Source organism: Muscardinus avellanarius, assembly GCF_963383645.1.
Source record: "Muscardinus avellanarius genome assembly, chromosome: 15".
In the NCBI taxonomy this organism is placed as follows: Eukaryota; Metazoa; Chordata; class Mammalia; order Rodentia; family Gliridae; genus Muscardinus; species Muscardinus avellanarius.
The window spans coordinates 63,992,458-64,016,817 of record NC_137801.1 but is presented as its reverse complement, the minus strand read 5'-3'; the positions used below and the strand labels follow the sequence as shown (position 1 = coordinate 64,016,817).

General features: G+C 43.1%; 1 protein-coding gene across 2 annotated transcripts in view; it reads right to left on the bottom strand.

Moving 5' to 3' along the window:
- ANTXR1 (ANTXR cell adhesion molecule 1) overlaps positions 1-24,360 on the bottom strand; it is a gene marked incomplete at both ends in the record, with an annotated part of 238,604 nt that overhangs the window by 109,002 nt on the left and 105,242 nt on the right. Inside the window, 3 exons of one of the 2 annotated variants that reach the window (XM_080711617.1) lie at positions 2,032-2,124; positions 17,133-17,211; positions 18,825-18,894. In XM_080711617.1, coding sequence (XP_080567743.1) covers positions 2,032-2,124; positions 17,133-17,211; positions 18,825-18,894 — 242 coding nt within the window. Of the gene's footprint in view, positions 1-2,031; positions 2,125-17,132; positions 17,212-18,824; positions 18,895-24,360 lie in introns of those variants that run through there. The other variant, XM_080711616.1, reaches the window with a different exon arrangement.

Below are 24,360 nucleotides of genomic sequence, written 5' to 3'. Positions count from 1 at the left end.
TTTGGATATGTATTTGAAATTTTGAAACATATGAGAGTTTAAAAATGAATTGGTAACTTGGCTGGCTATTTTTTTTTTCCATTCCAGATACAGTCTATGTGATATTGTTTTTATTTTTTGGTGGTACTGGGAATTGAACTCAGGAGCATTCTACCTCTGAGCTATACTCCCAGCCCTATTTTATTTTGAAACAGGGACTCACTCACTAAGTTGTGGAGAGACTCACTGAGTTGCTGAGGCTGGCCACAAACTGGGATCCTCCTGTTTCAGCCTCCCAAGTACTGTATTACAAGCTTGAGCCACCATGCTTAGCATAATACTAGTTCTTCCAAATTTATTGAGACTTGGCTTCGGCCTAATATATGGCTATGTTTTATAAGGCTGTAAAAGTATGCTTGGGAAAGGACTGGTATTCTCTGTTGGGTGCAGATTTCCTATATATAGTAAGCCATTGCCCCAAAGAGACAGCCTAGAGCTCTCACTTTCTGTGACAGGTAGAAATGGGTGGTGAAGAATAAATGGCTCAACAGTTTTATTCAGCACATGTTTTACTATCTTACTTTTAATATAGTGTAGATTGATGGAAACCATTTCACTGAATTTAGGATTCATCCATTGTAGGATGCCTTGTTATTTTGCGAGCCCTTAGGGAACAATATTGCCCATTCAATCATGACACATTGTTGATTAACAGAAACTTCTCCATTTCAGAGATATTAAAATGTGTGTGTGGGGAGAAGTTTGTCTTATAACTGATGTCACACGATTTTTTGTTATTAATGCATTATAACTTAGATGAGCATCATGGCGCATGCTTGTAATCCTAGTACTTGGAAGGCTGAGACAGGAGGATAGAAGTTGCCAGCCTCAAAAACTTAGTGTGGCCCTGTTTCAAAATTAAAAAAAAAATAGGGCTGGGGGTGTGGTTCAGAGGTAGAGCACCTATGGGTCCCATCCCTAGGACCACACACACAAAGAAAAATGAACCCTATTTAGAATGTTATGCTACACCCTGTTTTGTGTCTACTAGTTATGTTTAATTGCATTAGTCAAGTCATTTATATTTTACTAATTCTTCTAAATACACTTTTTGTAATTGTAATTATATATCATAATGAAATTCAGAGTGACGAAAACATACATGCACACAGCACTTGGTGTGTTTCCTCTGAACCCCACCCAGCTCCCTCCCCTCTCCATGTGTATTACTGAGACTGGTAGTGATGGTTTCATATATGAAAATAGCATTATTTCAACTGTCTCCATCAAGTCTCCTCTTGTCCCTTTCCCTTCTTCTGGCTGGTTGAGTTACTAATTACCAAGAGAACTGTACGTATACCTCCTCCCCTGATGGTAGATTTATTAAATGTTCTTTGAAATTCTCTCAATTTTTGCTTTATGATGCTGAGGGGATATTATTCAGTGCAAATTGGAATTATGATATGTACTAGGTTAACTGCTCCTGTCAACATTACGCAATGGTCTTCTTTATAGCAATAATATTTTTGCCACAAAGTTTACATTATCCAATATTAACATAGCTATATGAATTTTCTTTTGATATTTCACTGGTATAAATTTCTCCAATTTTTATTTTTAACTTCTCTAAGTCTGTATTTTATTCAATATATATTTTGTTGTAAATGGTTTATAGTGGGATATTATAAAGCACAATCTGCCAATATGATTTTTTAAAATACTATTGAATTTGTTTCATTATATTTATTTTGCTCATGGATTATTTGGACTTAACTTTTATTTCTTCCATCATACTATGTGCTTATTGCAGTTTTCTAAAGCACAGTTTCAGAGAAACATTTATTTTTCTCATTTACTCTCAAAACAAGGAAATTTCAAACTTAGGGCAAACATTCTTTAAAATACTTAGAGATAAAAATATTGAAAAGTCAATTGCTCAAATATCCAAGAAAAACAAATCAGCACAAATCCTCCAAGACATATTTTATAAGATATTTTTATGCATCCAGGGTTATCAAAATAGAGAGGATGGTAAACGTCTTTTATTTCAGTTCACAAACAGTATTTGAGATCTGAATCCTGAGTTCTGATATTCCTGTGGTCTTTTGGCCTTTCTAACCACAGTACATAAAACCACAGGCTATCTTGTTAAAATAACAATAATAGAAAATACCAGGACATGTTTAAAATAACAAACTTTGAATTTTGTATGATTCTACTGAGAATGGTTAATAAACAGAGGAAAATGATTTGTGACTGCTGTACCAACTGCTTGCAAATGAAAGGACATCTTTTGAGGTTATTTTAAAATAGATTATACCCAGGAAGAGTTTTATGCATTCTCTGGTCTGAAATGCAATCTCACTTGTATTAGGTGGAGGTTGGCTAATGCAAATTGCACTCAGAGAAATTGCCTCCAATATCACCAGCAAAGGTAATTTTTTTTTACATTTTTAATTTCAAGATGTAAAAGCCACATTAATTTATTATACTCTGGAAGACTGATAATATTTACCCTACTCCTTTACTGACATACTCTTAGGTCTGCAATCAAGACTCTGAGCTTTGGAAGCAGTTTGTAAGTTTTTCTACCTATTGTCTATCTGATGCATGGAATCCATTTACATAATTTTGCCAAGTTGTCCTGTTGCCTGTGCTTAAATACAACCGAAATAGGCAGCTCACTCCTGCCTGAAGCAGCCAAATAGAAAGACCTGCCACAATAATCCCAGCTAGTAATCCTAGCTACTTCAGGGGCTGAGGCAGAAGGATCACAAGTTTGAGGCCGGCCTGGGCAATTTAGTGAGACTCTGTCTTAAAATCAAATAGAAAGAGCCAGGCGTGCTAGTGCACACTTGTAATCCCAGAGCTTGGGAGGCTGAGACAGGAAGATTGCAGATTTGCAGCCAGCCTCAGCAACTTGTGAGGACCTCAGCAACTTTGTGAGACCTTGTTTCAATAAAAAAAAAAAAAGAATAAAATTGGGCTGGGGGTGTAGCTTAGAGGTAAAATGCCCCTGGGTTTAATTCCCAGTAACACATACATGCGCGCCCATGCGCGCGCGCGCACACACACACACACACACACACACACACACACACATACACACAGTAAAAGAAAAAGGCTGGGGACATAGTTTTATGATAGAGCACTTGCCTAGATGTGATTCTGAGTTTCACCCCCCCAGTACCTAAACACAAACAAACAAACAAACAAACAAACAAAAAACCAACCCCCCCACAAAAACAACAACTAAAAAGATTGTTTTTATTATTTATTTATTTTTTTTAGTGATACTGGGTTTCCTGGAAACCCATCTACCTCCGGGCTATACTCCCAGACCTATTTTTTATATATATTTTTTATTTGGAAACAGGGTCTCTTAAGCCAGCACGGCTGGCTTCAAACCTGTGCGATCCTTCTGTCTCTGTCTCCCAAGCGTGGGGATTACAAGCATGCACCACCACGCCCGGCAACAAAAATAATAAAAAAAAAAAACAACAAAAAAAAACAAAGTGAAAGCCGGGCGTGGTGGCACACGCTTTTAATCCCAGTATTCGGGAGGCGAAGAATGGAGGATCGCAGTTCGCGGACAGCCTCAGCTACTTAGTGAGGACCTTTGCAACTAAGTAAGACCCTATTTCAAAAAATGACTAAAAATTAGGGCTGGGGGTATAGCTTGGAGGTACAATGCCCCAGGGTTCCATTCCCAGTACCGCAAAAACAAACAAACAAACAAACAAACAAATGAAACAGTCAAAAACTGCCTCTCAGCCTATTCCACTTTGGGGATCTGTACAACAAATAATCTACAGAATTGGGACCCTACAGGTATAGAGGAACCTATTTTAGAACAGTCTTTCAAATGTTATCTCCATGCTAAATATATCTCCAGCCTAAGGAGTTCCAATTTTATATTCTACATAATATGCCACGCTTGGGACTATTTCTCATATATCCAGTTTCTCTAGGCTGTCTCTAGAGAACACAATACTCAGATGGAGATTTTTATTTGCACCAAGGAAAGAGTTCCTATCACCTCCTTAGTTTTATATACTAGACCTCCATAACTTCACAAAAGTTGGAATATCTTTGGAAACCCTATTACTGTGCCAGTCTTATAAAGATTACAACATCAGTGCAAAAAATGCACACTGGGCATCTGCTGTGGACCAGGACTTGTGCCAACCATTCTAGGTTCATTATCCCAGGCTCAAGTCACAGACCAGAAGTAGCAGGATCAGGGACTTAGCCACACTAATCGACTCCAAATCCAAACTTGTTTCCATTTTTCTTCTCCAACTAAGTCTTTCCCCTGTATTTTGCTAAGCCACATATTTCAGAGGACCTATTACTTATAATTACAGCAATAAAAAAGTATATACCTGGCCATCACTTTCAAGGGCTGTTATGAAGCTCGAATGATTCATCTGTAGCCCAGGGCTGTGGATTGGTCACTCTAGGTGCTAAATTCCTTCAGCTCCCAAAAATGGAAAAGAAAACTAGAGCCTATTCCCTTCCCAAATGACCAAATTTATGAATCGGTGGCATCCAAATTAGTGCTATCACGCTATAGTTAATACACTTGGAGCATAAAATAATGCTCAGACTTTGTTTGGATGGCTTCCCTTGGCTCAAATGCCACTCAAACCCTCTTCCAGCCAGCTCCCATCCCATCTCCCCTCCAACCCAGACTTCCCTGGTTCTCCCAGGTTTTGTAAAGCCTGGGAAGGAGAGGGGGAGACATGGGAGGGTTGGGCAGAAAGCAAATACTGTTGCTGGGTGGAGATGCCCATAGAGGAAAAGTCCTGCCCTGGTGGTTTGGGAAGGCATTTCCTCCTTCAAGGGTTGCTTCCTAGTATTGAGAAGCGGCTTGGGAAGGGTCTTATTGGAGAAACGACATTCATAGGGTAGAATTTTTGAGCTGAGAATATCACGAGCTGCCTATGTTCAATCTCTGAACTCCTGAAACGAGTTTCCCATTCCCCTTTGCAGAAACAGGAGAACAGCTTTCTTAGAAAACATGAAAGTGACCCACAGGACACCTCAGAGCGAGCCTTGCGTGTCAGTCTGCTCATTCAAAGGCCTCTGTGGAGGTTCAAGAGTCTTTTTGGAATAGATGAGGAATTTCACTGTGCCTATGTGATATTTGCCTTTTGTGCCCCCAACTGTATAAATTCACCTCTCAAGTGTATGTCCTGACTCGGCAGCTATGCGGTCAGCTTCTGGAGGGTAAGTTCTGGCTGCCCTCTAAGTCCCTAACACTTTGCCCACAGAGCCGGTTTAATACCCGCTGGTCCTGATTATTGTTGTATCTTTGGCCTCATTGGCCCCCCCACAACCTCCTCCCTGAACTTCTTTCCTTCACCGGGAGGCCTGCATGCTTGTAGCTACTGGTATGAATCATCTCTCCAAAAGACAGATACCTATTTTGATGGATGGACTGTTTTCTTGACCTTGGAAAAGAAACAGAGGGGAAAAAATCCACCTCTGATTTCTACTTTCTCTGAAGAGTGCACACTAACTTTTTTTTTATTATGTTGGAAGGCGACATTACCACTCAGCACAGCCTACTGGATTTGCTCCCCACCAGGCTGGTGAAATTCAAGAGATTTTGGCCAGGGCAGCCACGCCAGCTGTCTGTTTACCTAGAGAGCTTTCTGACTACAAAACCAGGCCGGGTTTGTGTGTTCCCAAGTTACTTTAAAGCAATTGGAAATTGAATTGAGCCGATGTAGAAAATGGACCTGGGAAGTTGCCCTGCACAGGACTGTGCAGAGAGTGCTGGGCGGGGGTCCCTGCTGACCCTCGGCAGCCTCCACTGGGAGCCGCACATCAGCCCTCGCCAAGGTGCACCCTCACCTGGGCTGCTGATGTCCACGCTAGTTGTGCTGCTGGAGACTCAGTTTTTGATTCAGGGTGAGCTTAGGCCGTGTCCCTGGAGTCACAGCTTTCTGTAGTGACCTCCCTCCTATCAGTCTCTGCAGTCCTGCTTGGCTTCCAGCCTCGGGCCGCAGACCCTCACAGACTGAGGGCTGGCCCTGAATCTTGATCCAGTTGAATGGGCTATTTCTACTCCAGGGCTGCATCTGTGGCAGGGGCCTAAGTGGAGCTGGTGCTTTTCTGAAGAGGTGTGTGACTGTCGTCCTGCCTGGTTATAGTTTCCCATAAGGCACATATGCCAATTTTTAAATTGTGTTCAGTCTTATTTATTTATTTATTTATTTATTTATTTATTTATTTAATTTTTGGGCGGTTACTGGAGATTGAAACCAGGGGCATTCTACTTCTGAACTACATCCACAGACCTATATTTTTCTTTTTTGAAACAGAGTTTTACTAGTTAGCTGAGTGCCTTGGTAAGTTGCTGAGGCTGTCCCTGAACCTACGATCAGTCAATCTCAGGTCCATGATTGACCTGTCTCTGCCTCCCAAATACTAGGATTATAGGTGTGGGTCCCCAGGCACGGCTGTTCTGTCTCTCTGGCTATGAAAATTGGATTGCGAGCTATCCTCTTTGCAGGCCTGGCCTCTAACCAGCTCAGATCCTCCTGCTCTAACCTGACCTCAGGCTAGATTCCTCCCAGCTTCTTTCTTCTCCTTCCAGAGGGTGCCATCATAGGCTTGGTATAAACCAATGTGTGAATGATGGATTCCATTCATTCACCCGCTCAATCATCAGCTACTTTCTGAATGACTTCTGTGTGCAGACATTGTGTGGGGTGTTAGTTTGTAATAGTGGACAAAACATTGTGCATTTTTCCTGAAGAAGCATCTGAGCCATACTGTGCCTGAGACATCTGCTCTTTCCAATGGCTGCTTTTCCTACCTCCCTCTTTCCCTCCTCCCGTTCTTTCTTCCTTCTTTTTTCTTTCATACTGGGGATTAAACTCCTTGCATTCTACCTCTGAGCTACACTCCTAGCCCTTAAAAAAAAAAAAAAAAGGGTCTCGCTGTGTTGCTGCAGCTAGCCTGTAGTGGTTTCTAAAGTTATAACGTTAACTGGGCTCTTGGGTGGCTGAAGGCCCATCTTTTTGAGAAGCAGGAGGACCCATGAAGTGTTAGGAACAATACTGCTGCACCTGGACTTTTTTTTTAATTCCTGAAACAAGTGAGCACCTGCACTCCCAAATGTGAGCGGAGGACATGAAGGGACTTGGAACATGAAAAGGAGGCTTCAGAAAGAAAGTTTTGCAGTCTTTGGCAGTGCAAAAATGAGAAGGTTCTTTAGTCATATTGGATTAAAATGATTCTTCCAGGCAAATTTCTAGCTTTATATCAGAACAAGGGTCCCCAAAGAAGGAACATACAGAATGGATTCTGAACTTAAAATTTTGGAATTCTTGCATGAATGGGATTAGGAGTAAATCAAAAGAGTAATTTTTCTTAAAGGAATTTTAATTTTAATGTTTTGTAACCTTGTAGGACAAATTAGAGTTTGGTACATGCGACGATAATACTGTGTATTTAGGATTTACTTGGCAAGTTTATTAAAATGCAGAATCCCGGGCTCCCCCTCCCCACCTCCAAGAAACTCTGATTCTTTAGAGTTTTTCAACCATTGCACTACTGACATTTTAAACCAGATAATTCTTTGCAGTGGGGTGAATATTTCAGGTCTTTCTAGGTCTCTTTCTCTCTCTCTCTCTCTCTCTCTCTCTCTCTCTCTCTCTCTCTCTCTCACACACACACACACACACACACACACACACACACACACTCAAAACAAATATTTATAGAAAATGCCATAATTTGGGGATGTATAGTCTGAATTCATGAAAACCTTTGGGAAACAAGTTGGTGGCAGGTGCATTTCTCTAGATACCAAGCCATATTCTAAAATCATGGAGAGGCATAGCAGTCTGTGGAGCCTTTAGAGTCTTTTTTTTTGGTCCTGGGGACTGAATCCAGGGGCATTCTACCTCTGAGCTACACCCCCAGCCTTATTTTATTTTTTATTTTGAAACAGGGTCTCGCTAAATTGCAGAGGGCCTCACAAGTTGCTGAGGCTGGCCGGGAACCTGTGATCCTCCTGTCTCAGCCTCCCAAATACTGGGATTACAAGCATGTGTCACCACACCTGGCTTGTAGAGTCTTTTCTGAGGCTGCAGATCTCAACTACATAAAAGAGTAAAATGCCTCCAAATATGTGTGATGGACTATTTTAGAGCTAATAGGATTTTTTTTTTTTTTGGTGGTACTGGGGGTAGATCCCAGGGGCTTTCTACCCCTGGGGTATACTCCCAGATCTATTTTTATATTTTATTTGGAAACAGAGTCTCACTAAGTTGCTGAGAGCCTCATTACATAGCTGAGGCTGGCTTCGAACCTGCGCAATCCTCCTGTCTCAGCCTCCCAAGCACTGGGATTACAAGCCAGTACCACCATACCCAGCTGGAGATAGTAGGATTTTAATGCTCTGCTGTATCCACTTTATAATAAATAATTGCTTTAATTCACACTTCCAGGTTGTCTAGCTATTCTCCTTATGTTACTATTTATTAGACTCATTTACTGCGAAAATGTTTTTTAAAAGTAGCAAAGAACTCAATTCCATCATTTTCAGGGAAATGGATGGAACTGGAGGACATTATGCTAAATGAGATTAGTCAGTCACAAAAAATAAAAAATCAGATGCTTACCCTAATATGTGAGAGTTAGGGAGAAATGGGTCATAGGAGGAACTCTAGATGAAAAAGGAAATCCTATAGAGGAGCAAACAAGACAACCTAAAGGAGGAGAAAGGAGGGGGGAAGAGGAAAATCTCTAAAACACACAATGTACTTAAACATATCGAAGTCAACCAATAAGCCGAGCAAGGGAGGGAAGGACGGGGAGGGGATGGGGTGGGAATTGGGTAAGGGTTAAATCAGTGATGTGTACATATCTGTACACACAAGTTTTTTACCCCAATGTGATGTATGAATATAATGCACCAATAAAAATTAAAAAAAAAAAGCTGGGTGTGGTGGCACACGCTTGTAATCCCTGCGCTTGGGAGGCTGAGACAGGAGGATCGCACGGGTTCAAAGCCAGCCTCAGCTACTTAGTGAGGCTTTCAGCAACTTAGTGAAACCCTATTTAAAAAAAAATTATATATATATATATATATATATGGTCTGGGAGTATAGCCCGGAGGTCGAAAGCCTCTGGGTTCCACCCCCAGTACCCCCCAAAAAAAAAAAAGCCGGGCGTGGTGGCACACGCTTGTAATCCCCACGCTTGGGAGGCAGAGACAGGAGAATCGCGTAGGTTCGAAGCCAGCCGCACGTGCTGGCTTAGGAGACCCTGTTTCCAAATAAAAAATGTAAAAATAGGTCTGGGAGTGTAGCCCAGAGGTAGAAGGGCTTCCAGAAACCCCAGTACCACCACCACCAAAAAAAAAAAAAAAAAAGGTAGCAAAGAGAGACTGCAACCCAACCTTGTTTGACTTATTACGGAATCTGATTCATTGGTGTTTACTCTCTAGTTATTTTGCAAGCAACATCTTCAAAGTGTTTTCCAGCCTCTTTTTTTTTTTTTTTTGGTGGTACTGGGGTTCCTGGAAGCCCTTCTACCTCCAGCCTACACTCCCAGACCTATTTTTTATATTTTTATTTGGAAACAGGGTCTCCTAAGCCAGCACGCGCGGCTGGCTTCGAACCTGCGCCATCCTCCTGTCTCCGCCTCCCAAGAGCAGGGATTACAAGCGTGCGCCACCACGCCCGGCCCCAGCCTCTTCTTAAAATCCAGCTTACTCAAAAGGAAGCATGCCTCTTAATCAGTGACAAATAGCCTGTTTATAAGCCACAGGACATGTATTACAAATCTCTTAATTGGACAGGGAAACTTTTAGTTGTAAAGGAAAGAGAATGAGATCAATAAACTAATAAATGTCATTCTTTGACAGCTTGTTGTGGATTTTAAGTACTATAATATACGCTATATATATTATATATTTCCTCCTTCAAGTGTTCTCTCTCTATATATCCACATGTATACGCAATTATATGTATATAATGAATCTCTATTATAATCATGCAAGACAGGCTTTGAGACAGGCTAGATTAACTTGCTCGAGATCACCATAGAAAGTGGAGAGGCTAGGATGTGAAATCAGAACTTATCCTGTGTTCATAATTCCTCTATTATGTTCTAACATATTACAGTGGTTCTTGTTTTGTTGAGTTTCTCAAGTTTGTTGAGTTTCTATCTTCATTCAAAAAGAATTTCTCTGAACACTGACCTCACAGGAATCTTCTCAACTTTATTAACCCTTGTTGCTATTTGTAGTCAGGCTGTGTTTTATTTAAGTTAGGGGGGGGGACGGTTCCCTGTTTATTTGGTTGGTTTTAGAGCACGTATCTCACTTTAGGTCTCCTTCCTTGTTCCTTGTTTGGAAGGACAAGATTTTCCAATCTGGTCTCTAACAGAAATCAACTCCTGATCACAGTTACCATCCCGAAGCAGCAGCTGGGCCTCGTGGTCACACACGAAGTGACCGACATCAAGGGCGTGGGCTGTACCTCCTATGAGAGGAGTAGTTGCCAACTTGAGATATGGCCCCCAGTCAGCAGGCACAAGCAATTGGTACACAAGGAGAGGAAAAGGAAAAGTGGAGTCACAGTTCTGGGAGGGACCACAAACTGTGCTGAGACATACCTAGTGCTTTCTCAGGTTCATTTTCTTTAAGGAGTCGCCTCTTCCAACGTCTCCACCTACAATTACCATTTTTCAAATCACCCCTCAGGAATGGCCTCCTGCCTGAAGAGGAATGGCCTGTTTTACCTGACTCACACAGTCCTGTTCTTTATTATATACTCTATTTAATAGATTTGTTTGACTCATCTCTTCAACGGCTTTATAAAATGGTAAGTGAGGCACTGGGGTGATAGTAGGAGTTTAGAACATACTTGTTGAATAATTCCCTGAATTTTTGGTCCTTTGGGTGGGAAATTACAGAACTGTAAAATATTTATTGAAAAGAAGACAACCTTCATGAAAACTCAAGGCACTAAAATTTGTTTGCTTTGTTATTAAAAGGGACAGACTTTCCCATATTTCCCTTTAAGCCATACCATATTTAGTGATTTTTGCAATCTGTGGTGAGAGGTTAGGGAGGAAAAAAGAGGTAGGTTAAGACTACAGCGATGGAGAGTATGGAATGGGCTGGTGAGGAAGGACTCTAGGTATCTGACCATTTTCTATAGTCATGGAGCACAACACAGTTTACCATTTGTATAGGAATCTTTTAGCTCTTGGATGGAAAACTCTCTTTCCTGTAAAACCTCATGGAATTTCTGCTTCTGGCAGGAGCAAGAGTTATTCATTGTGGATCTTGAAAACTTGTGACAGAGTTGTCCAAATGGGCACCAAATAAAGCGAGAAAAGTCTCAACTACATATTTTAAAATGATTTTTGGTTCCAGGTGATGGACCTGGCAGGCTGCAACTGGTGCTGACAAGACTAACCCTTTACTCAGACCCAGGGGATCATCTCTGATCTAAAAACCGTGTCCTCTAAACAAACATAAGTCCAAGACCTTATTGCATCTCCTGGGCTGCACCTTCCACCCGCATCTCTTTTTTGCCCCGTGATGGATTCAGTCTTAAATTTCAGCTTCTGTGTAAGGCCCGGCTGGGGACTGGAGTTTGGTGTTTGAGTACAAATCTCTTTCTCTGGGTGATTTTGGACCTTGTCTCCTCCCTTACAATCACTTGAGCTTGGCTGAGTGGCAAACATGCAATCCCCAGGATGCCTTTTGTCTCAGAAGAGCCCTTTGTTATGACAGGACTCCAGGACTCTGAATGAAGAAGCCAACTCTCTCAGAAGAATCTCTAGTTAGTTCCAAATTCTCAGTTCCAAATTCTCTCTCTCTTTCCTTTCTTTCTTCTGTGGTACTATGATGGAACCCCGGGGCATTCTACCCCGGAGCTACATCCCCAGCCCTACCTATTTTCCTTTCTTTCTTTCTTTCTTTCTTTCTTTCTTTCTTTCTTTCTTTCTTTCTTTCTTTCTTTCTTTCTTTCTTTCTTTCTTTCTCTCTCTCTTCCTTCCTTCCTTCTTTCATTCTTTATTTTTTTGTGGTACTGGGGATGGAACCCAGGGGCACTGAACTCTGAGCGGCACTCCCAGCCCCACTTTTTTAGTCTTTTTTATTTTTGAAACAGGGTCTCACTGAGTTGCAAAGGGCCTTGCTAAGTAGCTAAGAGGCTGTCCACGAATCGCGATCCTCCCATTTCCGCCTCCCAAATGCTGGGATTACAGTTGTGCGCCACCACGCCCAGCCCATTCTTTATTTCTTTATTATTATTTTTTATTTTGAAACAAGGTCTCACTAAGTCACGGAAGGCCTCACTAAGTAGCCGAGGCTGTCTGAGAACCGTGATTTTCCTGTCTCAGCCTCTCAAGTACTGGGATTACAAGTGTGCGCCACCACCCCCAGCTAGTTCCAAATTTCTGATTAAACCTCCGCTAAAAAAAGTCATCTTTTTATCTTATTTGTCTATTTATTATTATCTTTTGCAGCACTAGGGAATCAAACCCAGGGGCACACTTTTTATTTTTATTTTGAGACAGGGTCTTGCTACGTTTCCCTGGCTGGCTTCCAATTTGTGACCCTTCTGCCTCAGCCTCCTGATTTGCTGGGCTTACAGGTGTGCACCATTGCACCTGGCAAAACATATCCTACATTTATTGAGCACTTACTACCTGGCCAGTACTGCAGGATAGTAAGCTATCCTTATCTTTATTTTATCCATCAGGAAACTGAAGCACACAGGGGCTAAATAACTCGGTCAAGGCCATACAACTGGTAAACCTCAAGATTGCATTTCCCGATTTTCTCTGTCTTCTCCTCTGGTGTTCCTCCCATCTGTCAGCTGCTGACAACACCATCCTTTCAGTGACTGAGGCCCACCCCTGGGGCCATCCTTGGTTGCTTCAAGCCTCACACGCCATGCCTCGGGACATCCATTAGCTCGGCTTTCAAAATATATCAGATTCTGACCACTTCTCTCCAGCCACATTTCCTCCCTCCACTGGTTTGCCTGAGATATTTCCAGAACCTTCCTAACTATTCCCATTGCTTCCTTGTCTCCCCACATGCTCTTCCAGCAGCCAGCGTGACCTTTCTAGTGGAGGTCAAGCCTTGTGGGTCCCCTATTCCAAGGTCCAATCCTTCCAAGAACCTAGAGTCTCCACCCCAATTCCCTCACTGCTGCTGCCCCGCTCACTCACGCTCAGAGACTGGCTGCCGACTTCTTGTTCTTCCTTCAACACGAGGGATCTATGTCCTCAGGGTCTTAGCAACAGGGCTCTTGGCTTGCAACATCCCACCCTTTCCACCCTCCCATAGCCTCGTGGTTAACCCCCTCACTGCCCACATGCCCACTTCTCATCCCTAGGAACCCAACCAACCCTCAGGGGTGAGAAGGGCCCCCTCTGAGCGATGTCCAAGTCTCAGACATCTGGGTAGTCCCAAATCCTCTTACTCTGCTCTGTTTTCTTCTAGAATGTGTTACCTTTGAACATAGTATGAAATCTATTTATTAGGTTTATTGTTCACTGTCTACCTCCCCCCACAATAGGATTTCTGTCTATTATGTTCTCCAATGAGTCCTAAGCACCTAGGAAGTGACCCATATTGTAATCAGTGAGTGTTTGCTGAGTAAGTGAATGAGTGGGCTTGGAGCTCAGATCTTTGAATTTAAGATGGTTAGAATTTAATTGTAGAGAAATACAGAAAAGGCAATAATATTGACTCTATTAGAAGGTGGTCTTAATCAAGGGTCAGTTGAACAGGAACTTAGTAACATGCAGTCAGATGAGGACAATGCAAGGCGTAAGTGGAGGGAGTGGGGGAGATGCAGTGGGACCTTATTGGGAATTTTTAAAGGTTTGCAATATATTGATTGGTAAGGGCACCTTTTCTTCTTCATTTAGAGGCCCATATTTAAATTTGTCACCCTGTATTTGTCACACCGCAAGCTTAGTCCTACAACATTTCCTCTTCCTGCTTCCCCTGCCCTGTGGTCTCAAGGGCAGTAACAATTTCTCTGTGGTATGGTCAGGCATAATGAGAAATACAGCTCCACACTGTTGGATCACTCAAAAATAGGGAGGAATCTGGAATGGACTTATTAGATTTGGGGTATTTTAATCATTTCCTGCAGGGTGGCAGGTTTCAAAAGAGTCCATTTCCAAAAGAACCAGACACTTGAAGAAATTTCACTGCTTCTGCATACAATTTTCAAATTTGGTGGTGTCCTGTCCAAGCATATAGTGATGAGGGTTGACCAGATGTCTGAGATGGGGACATTTCTCAGTGGTGACACTTCTCTGTGACAACCCGAGTCTCTTGCTTTGATCAATTAAACTTTTCTGTCATCTGTAGCCATTATGCTGGCTTACTCAGCTTCCAAGAAAGTTGGTTTGGCACTAACACAGGTTGCAAGTTGACAGTAGGGGGGTTAGGAAGGAGCAAGTTCTCCATTATGAGGCCTGGCTTCCTGTTCACTTAAGAGATAACCGCATGTCTCTTATCTCTTGTTTTTCTGTGAGGATATTAAGGATGCAACCTTAAATACTAATACTGACCACCAGGTCAAACACTTTAGTTGCTAATGGAGAATGTGCATTCAGTTAAAGAAACTGAGTATTCAGATAAAAGTTGGTTTGGAAATGCTTAAGATGTGTGTGTGTGTGTGTGTGTGTGTGTGTGTGTGTGTGTGTGTGTGTTGGTCCTGGAGATTGAATTCATGGTGCATTCTACCTCTGAGCTACACCCTAGACCTATTTTATTGTTTATTTTGAAACACGGTCTCACTTTGCCGAGGCTAGCTGTGAACCTGTGATCCTCCTGTCTCAGCCCCCCCAAGTACTGGGATTACAAGTGTGTGCCACCACTCCTGGCTGGAGCTGAGTTCTTCATGTGAGCTAAGTGGCAGCTGCTCCTGATGGGCTAAGCTCTGAGACACTGAGTGCAGGCAAGAGCAACTACGGAGGCCCAAGAGTTCCCAGCCAAGGCTGCACACCACAACCTCCTAAGGCCTCGAAACTGCCAAAGCCAGGGTTCCTGCCAGAGACTTTGGTTCAATCAGTCTGGCGTGAAGTGAGAGCACTGATCTTTTTGAAAAGTCTTTCAACAAATGCTGGTGAGGATATGGGGAAATAGGAACTCTTACACACTGTTGGTGGAATTGTGGCTTAGTACAATCATTATGGAGATTCGTTTGGAGGGTCCTCAAAAAACCAGAAATGGAAGAACCATAAGACTCAGCTCTACTATTCCTTGGTATCTTTCCAAAAGAATTCAAGTCAGAATATTCTAGAGATACATGCCTATCCATGTTTATATCATCATGATTCACAACAGCCAAATCATGGAACCAACCCAAGTGTCCGTCAACAGATAAATGGATAAGGAAAAGGTGGTGTGTACACACAACAGAATCCCCTTCAGCCATAAAGAAGAACAAAATTATGTCATTTGCAAGAAAATGGGACGAGAGAACTTTATGCTAAGTGATACCTGCCAGTCTCAGAACGTTAAGGGTTGTATGTTTTCTTCCCTTTGTGGAAGCTAGAGAGAAAATAGAAAACATAGGGGACTTGAAATAGTGCAGGGAGAGACTGAAGACTAGTGGAAGGAGATTGGGGGAGAGAATCAGGAAGGGAAGAAGGAAGAATTGAAGACAGAAACAGTTAAAATAATACTATGGCAGAGTGTGAAGGCATCACAACCAATTTCACTAATGGGGGAGGGGGTGGGAGATGGAGGAAGTACTCCAAGACCTGAGCGCATGCTGTTTTGATCACACCGAACCTCACTATCATGTATAATTGCAAGGCACAAGTCAAATAAAATAAAAAAAGGAAAGCTTTCCAGGTGACTTTATGTGCAGCCAGAAATGAAAGCTACCTCTCATGAAGGATCGGGAGAAGCAATTTCTGAGTTGCTGGCAGAGAGGAAGCAGCCCCCACTCCTGCCTCACCAGCTCTGACGCAGGGTGCCTGCCCCCTCTCCTGCTTCATCAATGTTCCATTTTCCCCTGGATTATTTTCACCATCATATAAACAATTGTCAATTTCTCCTGTCCTAAATAAAAGGTTCTCTATAAACCCTGCATCTTCTTTTAGCCAATGCTCATTTTCCTATTTCCCTTTAGAGAAAATCTTTCCAAGACATGTTTTCTGAATATAGCATCCAATATCTCTCTCTCTCTCCTTCTCTCTCTCTCTCTCTCTCTCTCTCTCTCTCTCTCTCTCTCTCTCTCTCTCTCCTCTCCTCTCCTCTCCTCTCCTCTCCTCTCCTCTCCTCTCTCTCGCTTTGGAAGTTGAACCCAGGAGCATTCTACGTTCTACCTCCAAGCTATACCTCCAGGTCATTTTTTTTTTTTTTTTTGGTGGGTCTGGGGATGGAACCCAGGGACATTCTACCTCTGAGCCACACCCCCTGCCCTATTTTTATCCTTTATTTTGAAACAGGGTCTCACTGAGTTGCGAAGGGCCTCACTAAGTAGCTGAGGCCGTCCACGAACCGTGATCCTCCTGTCTCAGCTTCCCAAATGCTGGGATTACAAGCATGCGCCACCACGCCCAGCTCCTATTTTTTTATCCTTTATTTTGAAACCGGGTCTCAGTGAGTTGCGGAGGGCCTCGCTAAGTAGCTGAGGCCGTCCACGAACCGCGATCCTCCTGTCTCAGCCTCCCGAATGCTGGGATTACAAGTGTGTGCCACCACGCCCGGCTCATTTTATTTTTATTGTGAAACAGGGTCTAAGTTGCTGAGGCTGGCTGCAAACCTGCGCTGTCCTGAGTACTGAGATTAAAAACGTGTGTCACTATGCCCAGCTTAGCCATTCTCTCTTAGGGAAGTCCACTCTCTCAGCTCAGGCACCCACCCTCACTACAGCTCAGACACAGCTCACGTTACCACCTGGACAGGCCATTGCGTCCAGGGCTCCCCTTCCACACCAGGAATGGGGAACCTGGCAGACCTGCTACAGGCATTCCTGAAATACTCCAGAGCACAGGTCACCCCTGAATTGGCCGAAGAGAACAAAGAACCAGAGATCTTCCCAGGGAGGCATTTGGAGAAGATTGGGGACATTTAAGAAATGTTTTTGGCGATGGTAATGGATGGCAGCGAGGTGTTTAGTAGAGGGACTTACGCAGTGTGTGGTGGTGATAATGACAGAACTGGAGATGAAGGAGAGGCCATCGTTCATGCTGACCTGGAGCGCGGCGTTCCTGCAACGACAGGGCGGCAGAGACGCTCAGCATGCTGTGCAAAGAAATATGGGCGAGGAGCCAGGCGCCTGGGTCTCCTCTGCTCTGACTGCCCCCGGGACTGCGGTCTCTTCCCCGGGGGCCGCCTTTTCTCCTTGTGGAAAGTAGAGGATGGTCTTTCTAATCCATCCACTTCCAACTCTAGAGAGAGGTCCAGACATGCTTGGCTGCTGTTTTAAGGCACCTCCGTGTCTGGCAGCAACTGCATTGTTGGGCCAGGCAGGCCTGCTTTTATTTAATTTACTTGTCACGCTGTAGCAGGACAAAGTATTGCTCAGAAGTGGTTCAAGTCCAAAGGGGTAAACCGGCTTGAAGTTTGCGGTCATCATCTGGACTCTCAGCCACCTGATGGGGGTGGCTTTGTCGCTTACTATCCAGCAAACTCACAGAGAGAAAGCAGGAGATAAACTCATTTGCCTTTTCCCTTCTATGAGGCATGAGCTTACATTCCATTGTATTTTTCAGCAAGGATATGGGGCGATTATGGAACCTGTGGTCACACAGGCTGATGTCAGAAAATCAGAGTCAGGGGTCTTATGATAGGAACACATGATTGAAAGAACTGGATGAATGACTCTTACTTTTTTCCTTAAGGCCAACAGCCTATCTCCAGGTTCCCACAGACGGGATTTTTTTTTTTTTTTTTTTTTTTGGTGGTACTGGGGTTCCTGGAAGCCCTTCTCTCTCCGGGCTACACTCCCAGACCTATTTTATATTTTTATTTGGAAACAGGGTCTCTTAAGCCAGTGCGGCTGGCTTCAAACCAGCGCAATCCTCCGGTCTCCGCCTTCCAAGCACAGGGATTACAAACGTGCGCCACCGCACCCAGCTATAGACGGGATTTTGGAAGGCTGTTTCCTGCGCTGTGTCTCTGTTTCCCTGTGTAATTCTTCTCTTGTTCAGGGTGCTAATTCTTTTTCTTCTGTTGAGCATTTTGATCATCTCTCAAGAGCACTTATTATAATAGCACCACCATGAGATCCACCCCCCATAAATTAGTTCAGGAAACTCTGGGAGAATACCATGCTCTGCAGAGGAGTGAGGGAGCGGCCCTGAGGGCCCATGGAAGGTCCAAGTCTGGGGTCTTAGTTTGTTATGAACCAGCCAAGGCCTCACTTCACCTTTCTGAGGCTTCTGAGTTTCCTCTTTCTCAGGAGGAAATAACAGTTTCCTAGCAGGTATCTGTCATGAGTACAGGGTGGGGTAATACATGGGAGAACTTTCTAGAAATGTAGTTGTGATTATGTCACACAGACCTGGGTTTGGGCCCAGGAGCCTCTACTGACTGCTGTGTGACCTTGAGCAAGCGACTTCAGTTCCCTGAGCCGCAGCCTTCATATTGTGTAATAGAAAACTCTGGTTCACGGAGAACTGGGGAGGATGAAGACAGATTCCATAAAACACCTGTCCCAGTGCCCGGCTCACTATGGGCACCAGCACCATCATTGCTGGAGGAATCTGGAGAAAGACCCCATTATGCTAATGGAGAAAGCAACAGTTTTCTTTTCCCTTTGTCTTATCCGCCTCTCCTCTCCTCCCCACTGGCTGAAAGACTGTTGCGGGTGAAAACTTACATGCCAACTTCCTTTAAGATAGGCGCTGGACAGAGCAAGTAGGTATCTTCCACGGCGAAAGGCTTCTCATCTGTAAGAGGGAGTACTGGGTTAAAAGGGGTGAGGCAAAGTTATGATTTAAAATTCAGTGACTTCTAGAGACCGTCAACCAAGCCCAGGGAGATACAAGAGAAAGAAAGAACCTTCTGAGATAAAACCTCCTCTCGTGCTGTAAAACCCATTGGGCGTGAGGTCAAGGGCCATGCGCTGCCCTTGTCTCCTGACCCACTGTGTCCAATCAGTCAACCAGAGCAACAAGACTCTGAACTTGTATGATGTAGTCCGAGTTTACTTTTCCCTTAGGGATAACGGAGGGGAAACAAAACGGAGGGGAAACAAAACACAGGACTGGTCCTAAGGAGCTTCATGTCTAAGTTGAGTTTGAGATAGAAGTTGTGTTCATGGAGAAAGTATGTTGATGAGTAATAGAAGTGGTTAAACCAAGACCTCACTGGGCTTCTGAAGATAGGAGCTTCGTGGAGATATGGGAGAGAGATGCTCCTGGAGGTGAGACCAGGAGGACCAAAGATGGGGCAAACCAGTGGTACGGGGGTAAGCAGGGCTTGCAAAGACAGCACAGAAAGAAGCTGTGTCACAGCCCTCTGAGTTAGCCTGAGGGATTTGGACACAGTTTTATAAACTACAGAAAAGGCCTTTGGAGGGTGTTTGAGCAAAACTGATTTAGCAGATGTAATTGTGAAAGATGGATTGCAGTGTATGTGTGTGGGGGGTGAAGAGAGGAGGAATTCTTGCTCTTATCCTAAGGGATGACCAGGAAAAGGCTTAAGTGGCTTTAATTTCAAGCTCCTTAAGAACTTTATTGTGAAGCCGGGTGTGGTGGCGCACACTTGTAATCCCAGCTTTCGGGAGGCTGAGACCAGAGGATCATGGTTCGCGGACAGCCTCAGCTACTTAGTGAGGCCCTCTGCAACTCAGTGAGACCTGGTTTCTAAATAAAGAATAAAAATAGGGCAGGGGGTGTAGCCCAGAGGTTGAATGCCCCTGGGTTCCATCTCCAGACCCACACACACAAAAAACAAATAAATAAAAAGAACTTCATTGTGTCCTGAGGCACAGAGGCAGGGCTGAGGAGTGAGTATACTCACAGGGGATAATTGCTATTCCTTCAGGTCTTAATATTTATTTGGTGTACCTGTTGTACAGAAGGCTGGTCCATGAAACAAGGATGCGTAAGATTTGTCCATTTAATTAAGCAGTGACTACACAGACCACGGATTGACTACACATACCCATGAATAGAAGATACAAGGGATGTATATATATTTTTTATTCATTTTTTTATTTTTTTATTGGTGCACTGTATTCATACATCATGGTGGGATACAAACTTTTGTAGACATACATGCACACATCACCCAGTCAGCCCCCACCCGATCCCCACCCCATTCCCTTCCCATCCCTCCTTCCCATGCTTGGCTTAGTGGTAGACATCTAGTATTATAGCAATTTATCCAAAATTAAAAATGATAATCTCACATAACAGTTTCATTTGTCTGATATCAAGCTTTTGATGACTTAAAGATAACATTTCAATATTTCTTTTTGCTTTTTTTCTTACCAGAGAATATTTTTTTTCTATTTTTTAGGTGAAACTATCATATATTTATATATTTATTTTTCAGGAAAAAAAATCTATCCTAATATGGAATATGGACTCTAGATACCCAAAACGATCTTGAAAAAGAACAAAGCTAGAAGATATATATTTTCTGATTTCAAACCATATAAAGCTACCATAATTGAAACAGTGTAGTACTGTTCTAAAGGCAGATATATAAACCATTGGAGTTAAATAAAAGCCTAGAGCTAAATTCTTCCCTATATTGTCAAGTTATTTTTGACAAGGATTTCATGAACATTTGGTGGTGGAAATAATAATCTTTTAACTAAATATTGTTGAAAAATAATACTTACATGGAAAAGAATAAAATTGGACCCTTACCTAATCCCATATACAAATATTAACTCAAAATAGATAAAAGACCTAAATATAAATCTTAAGACTATAAACTTTTAGAAGAAAATCTGGGTCATAAAACCTCACAACACTGAAATTGGCAGTGATTTCTTGGATATGATTTCAATGGCACAGGCAACAGAAGAGTATACAAACTCCCTAAAAATAAAAAAAATTGTATATCCAAAGACAATGTAAACAGAGTTAAAAGTTACTAATAGAATTGGATAAAATATTTCCAAATGCTATATCTGAAGGTATATTATTATTCCAACTAGAAATCCTAAAAATTAACAACAATAAAGGCAAACAATACTATTTAGAGATAGGTAAAAGACTAACATAAATAATGAATCTCCACAGATAACCAATCTTAGTTGTCTGTTGGATGGAAAATCTTGTTTCTCTGGTTCTGGTGTGTGTTACCTATTTCTTCTTTGTAGTTAATCTCTTTGAGTATTTTCTCTAGTGCTGGTTTTGAAGACATAAATTCCTTCCGTGTCTGTTTGTCATGGAAGCTTCTTATTTTTCCATCTAATTTGATAGAAAGTTTTGCTGGGTAGGAAATTTTTGGCTGGAAGTTATTTTCTTTCAGAGTTTGGAATATGTTACTCCAAGCCCTTCTGGCTCTCATGACTTGGTTTGGGAAGTCTGGAGTGATTCTAAGTGGTTTGCCTCTGAATGTCACTTGGTCCTTTGTTTTTGTTGCCTTTAAGATTCTCTGCTTGGCTTCCACATTGGTCATTTTGATAATTATGTGGCGTGGGGATCCTCTTCTCCGATCCTGTCTAAAAGGAGTTCTATAAGTTTCCTGGACCTGTGTATCCACCTCTTGCTCTGTGTTTGGAAAATTTTCTGCTATTACTTCCTTGAAGAGATTGTTGATCCCTTTGGTTTCAGTTTCTTTTCCCTCCTCAATTCCAATTATTCTCAGGTTAGCTCTCTTAAAATGGGCCCATATTTCTTCAATGTCAGATTCCTGCTGTTGGATATTTTTTTCTAGATTAGAAACTATGCGTTCATTTTTGGAATGATAATCTTCTAAGAGCGAGATTATATTCTCCATGTGGTCTAATCGGTTGTTCATGCTTTGAATTGAGGCCTTTACTTCATTAATTGCATCCTTTATCTCTTTTTGGCTCTCTCTGAATTCTTTTCGAAGCACCTCTATTATTTCTACAGTTATTTTCCTGATTTGATCTTCTAGAAATCTCTGATTTTCTGTTTTATCGGGTTCTGATGTTGTGGGGTTGTGGGCATGCATTGCTCCAGTGTTATTCCTCTTTCCCATGATTTCGGAAGTTTGTGCCTTCTCTGGGTTCTTCCCTTGGGTCACTATGACTTCGCTTAAGGTGCTCTGGATCTCGAGTCTGTGGTATCTCAGACCCCACTACTCCTTTACTGGGTTGTATCACAGAGTCTCTGACCCAGGGAGTCGATAGAGGCTGCTTTAGACTATGGGGGGTGCCAGGTTGCACGTTCTCCTATGGTGTGATATCTCTGCCACCGCCACTCCCCCACTGGGCCAAGTCCCAGGGAGTACAGTACTGGGATTTCTCCTCTGTGGCCCGCAATTTGACTCACTGTTCTTGAGTACACAGATGTAGCTGTATTGGACTCGGTGAATTCACTGCTGCTGCCGCTGGTGGCAATATGGCACCGCTGCCACGCCCTCGGCTGTGAGGCTGGTGTATTTCTTCTTGGTTTTGAGTTCTACTCTGAATCCCTGCAGCATGTGCTGAGCTCAGCCACTGGGAGCTTTAGATGTTCCCTGCGCCGAAAGATCCCGCCTGGCTGTTCCGCAGTGGCTCACCTCGGCTTGCTGTGGCTGTCTGGTGAATTCGCTGCTGCCGCCGGCAGTATGGCGCTGCTGCCGCGTCCTCGGATGTGAGGCCGGTGTATCTCCTCTGTGGCTCTGAGCTCTGTTCTCAGTCTGCTTTCTCTCTGGAGCCTGGTGATTTTTTTGTTTCTCTGGTGATGGTGTTTTCTGGCTATGAAAGGCGCTGATTTTGTGGTAATGGAGATTGGTTGTTAGCGGGGCTCTTAAGCCCCGCTTTTCTCGGTCACCATCTTCCCGGAAGTCCAGGATGTATATATTTTGGAAGGACAGTATTCTGCTATTAGCCCTTGCTGTGAAACCAGTGTCTCTTATGACATGTATAAGCAATGACTACAGAAAACAGGTGATATCAAACACTCGTGCCAGTGGAGATTAGGAAGCCTTGGCTCCTCCAGGCCTGGATTTATGGGGCAGAGGAAGAAGATCCACCATAGGAAAATCTTCCTCTGGTGAAAAGTTAAGGGGGTTATTCTAAGTTATTCATTCATTCATTCATTCATTCATTCATTCATTCATTCACTCAACAAATACCATATGGCTGCGAGGTGCTAGAGATACAGGTTTTGAGAACAGAAACAGAGTCCCAGCTTTCATAAATTTTATAGGAGCTGTAGGATAGTTACTGAATACATTTAGTTTTATTTAAAAATATATTCTTTTCTGGGCCTACTGGTGCACACTTGTAATACCAGTATCTGGGAGGCTGAGACAGGAGGATCACAGGTTCACGGCCAGTCTCAACAACTGGAGTGAGATTCTGTTTCAAAATAAAGAATAAAAAAAAATAGGGCTGGGGGCTTGGTGGTAGAAGGCCTCTGGGTTCAACCCCTAGTACCACAAAATAAAAATAAAAGTACATTCTTTAAGAATCCACTATGTGCCCAACCTCGTGCTAGGACTTGCCACGAACAAGAGATGAGGTACCTTGCCCGAGGAGTTGACATGCTGGTGACCATACTAATAAGTATTAAGTTATAACTGTGATGGGCACACAGGAGGAGGAGATCCTCTAGTTGGTGAGAAGGTAGCCCTTCCCAGTGGGCAGGAAGTGCCTCTGGAGGAAAGGCTATTTCAACTGAAACCTGAAGGTTAGTGAGGAGGTAGCACTGCAGAGATCTTGGGGTGGAAAGGAGGCCTGATCTCTTGAGATAAAAGAAGCCAATGAGACTTCTGAATTTGACAGAGACAGACAGTGGCTCAAAATGAGACTAGAGAAGGTATCAGGGACAGATGACCCAGACTGTGTAGACATGGTGGGGTTTTCTGTTTTTTTTTTTCCTAAATGTAATAAGGTATCATCAGAGGTTCTTCCTTATCTTTAGAATCAGCTATTCTAAATTGTGGTGAACCGTGGGGCATTTCACCTCCAAGCCACACCCCGCAGCCCTTTTTATTTTGAAATAGGGTCTTGCTAGGTTGCTGAAGCTGGCCTTGAATCTGCAATCCTCTTGTCTTAGCTTCCCAGGTACTGGTATTCTAAGTGTGTGTCCCCATGCCCAGCTTATGGCTCTATTTTAAAGGTGAGAAACACATACATACAGGTTCCGATTAAGAAACTTGCCCCAGCATTACACAGGGATGCTAGGATCTGCACCCAGGCAGCCATTCGGCTGCAGTCTACCTGTTTATCCCATCCTTGGTAAAAGCCCTTCCCTCCTCATGGTAATCTTGTGAGCTAA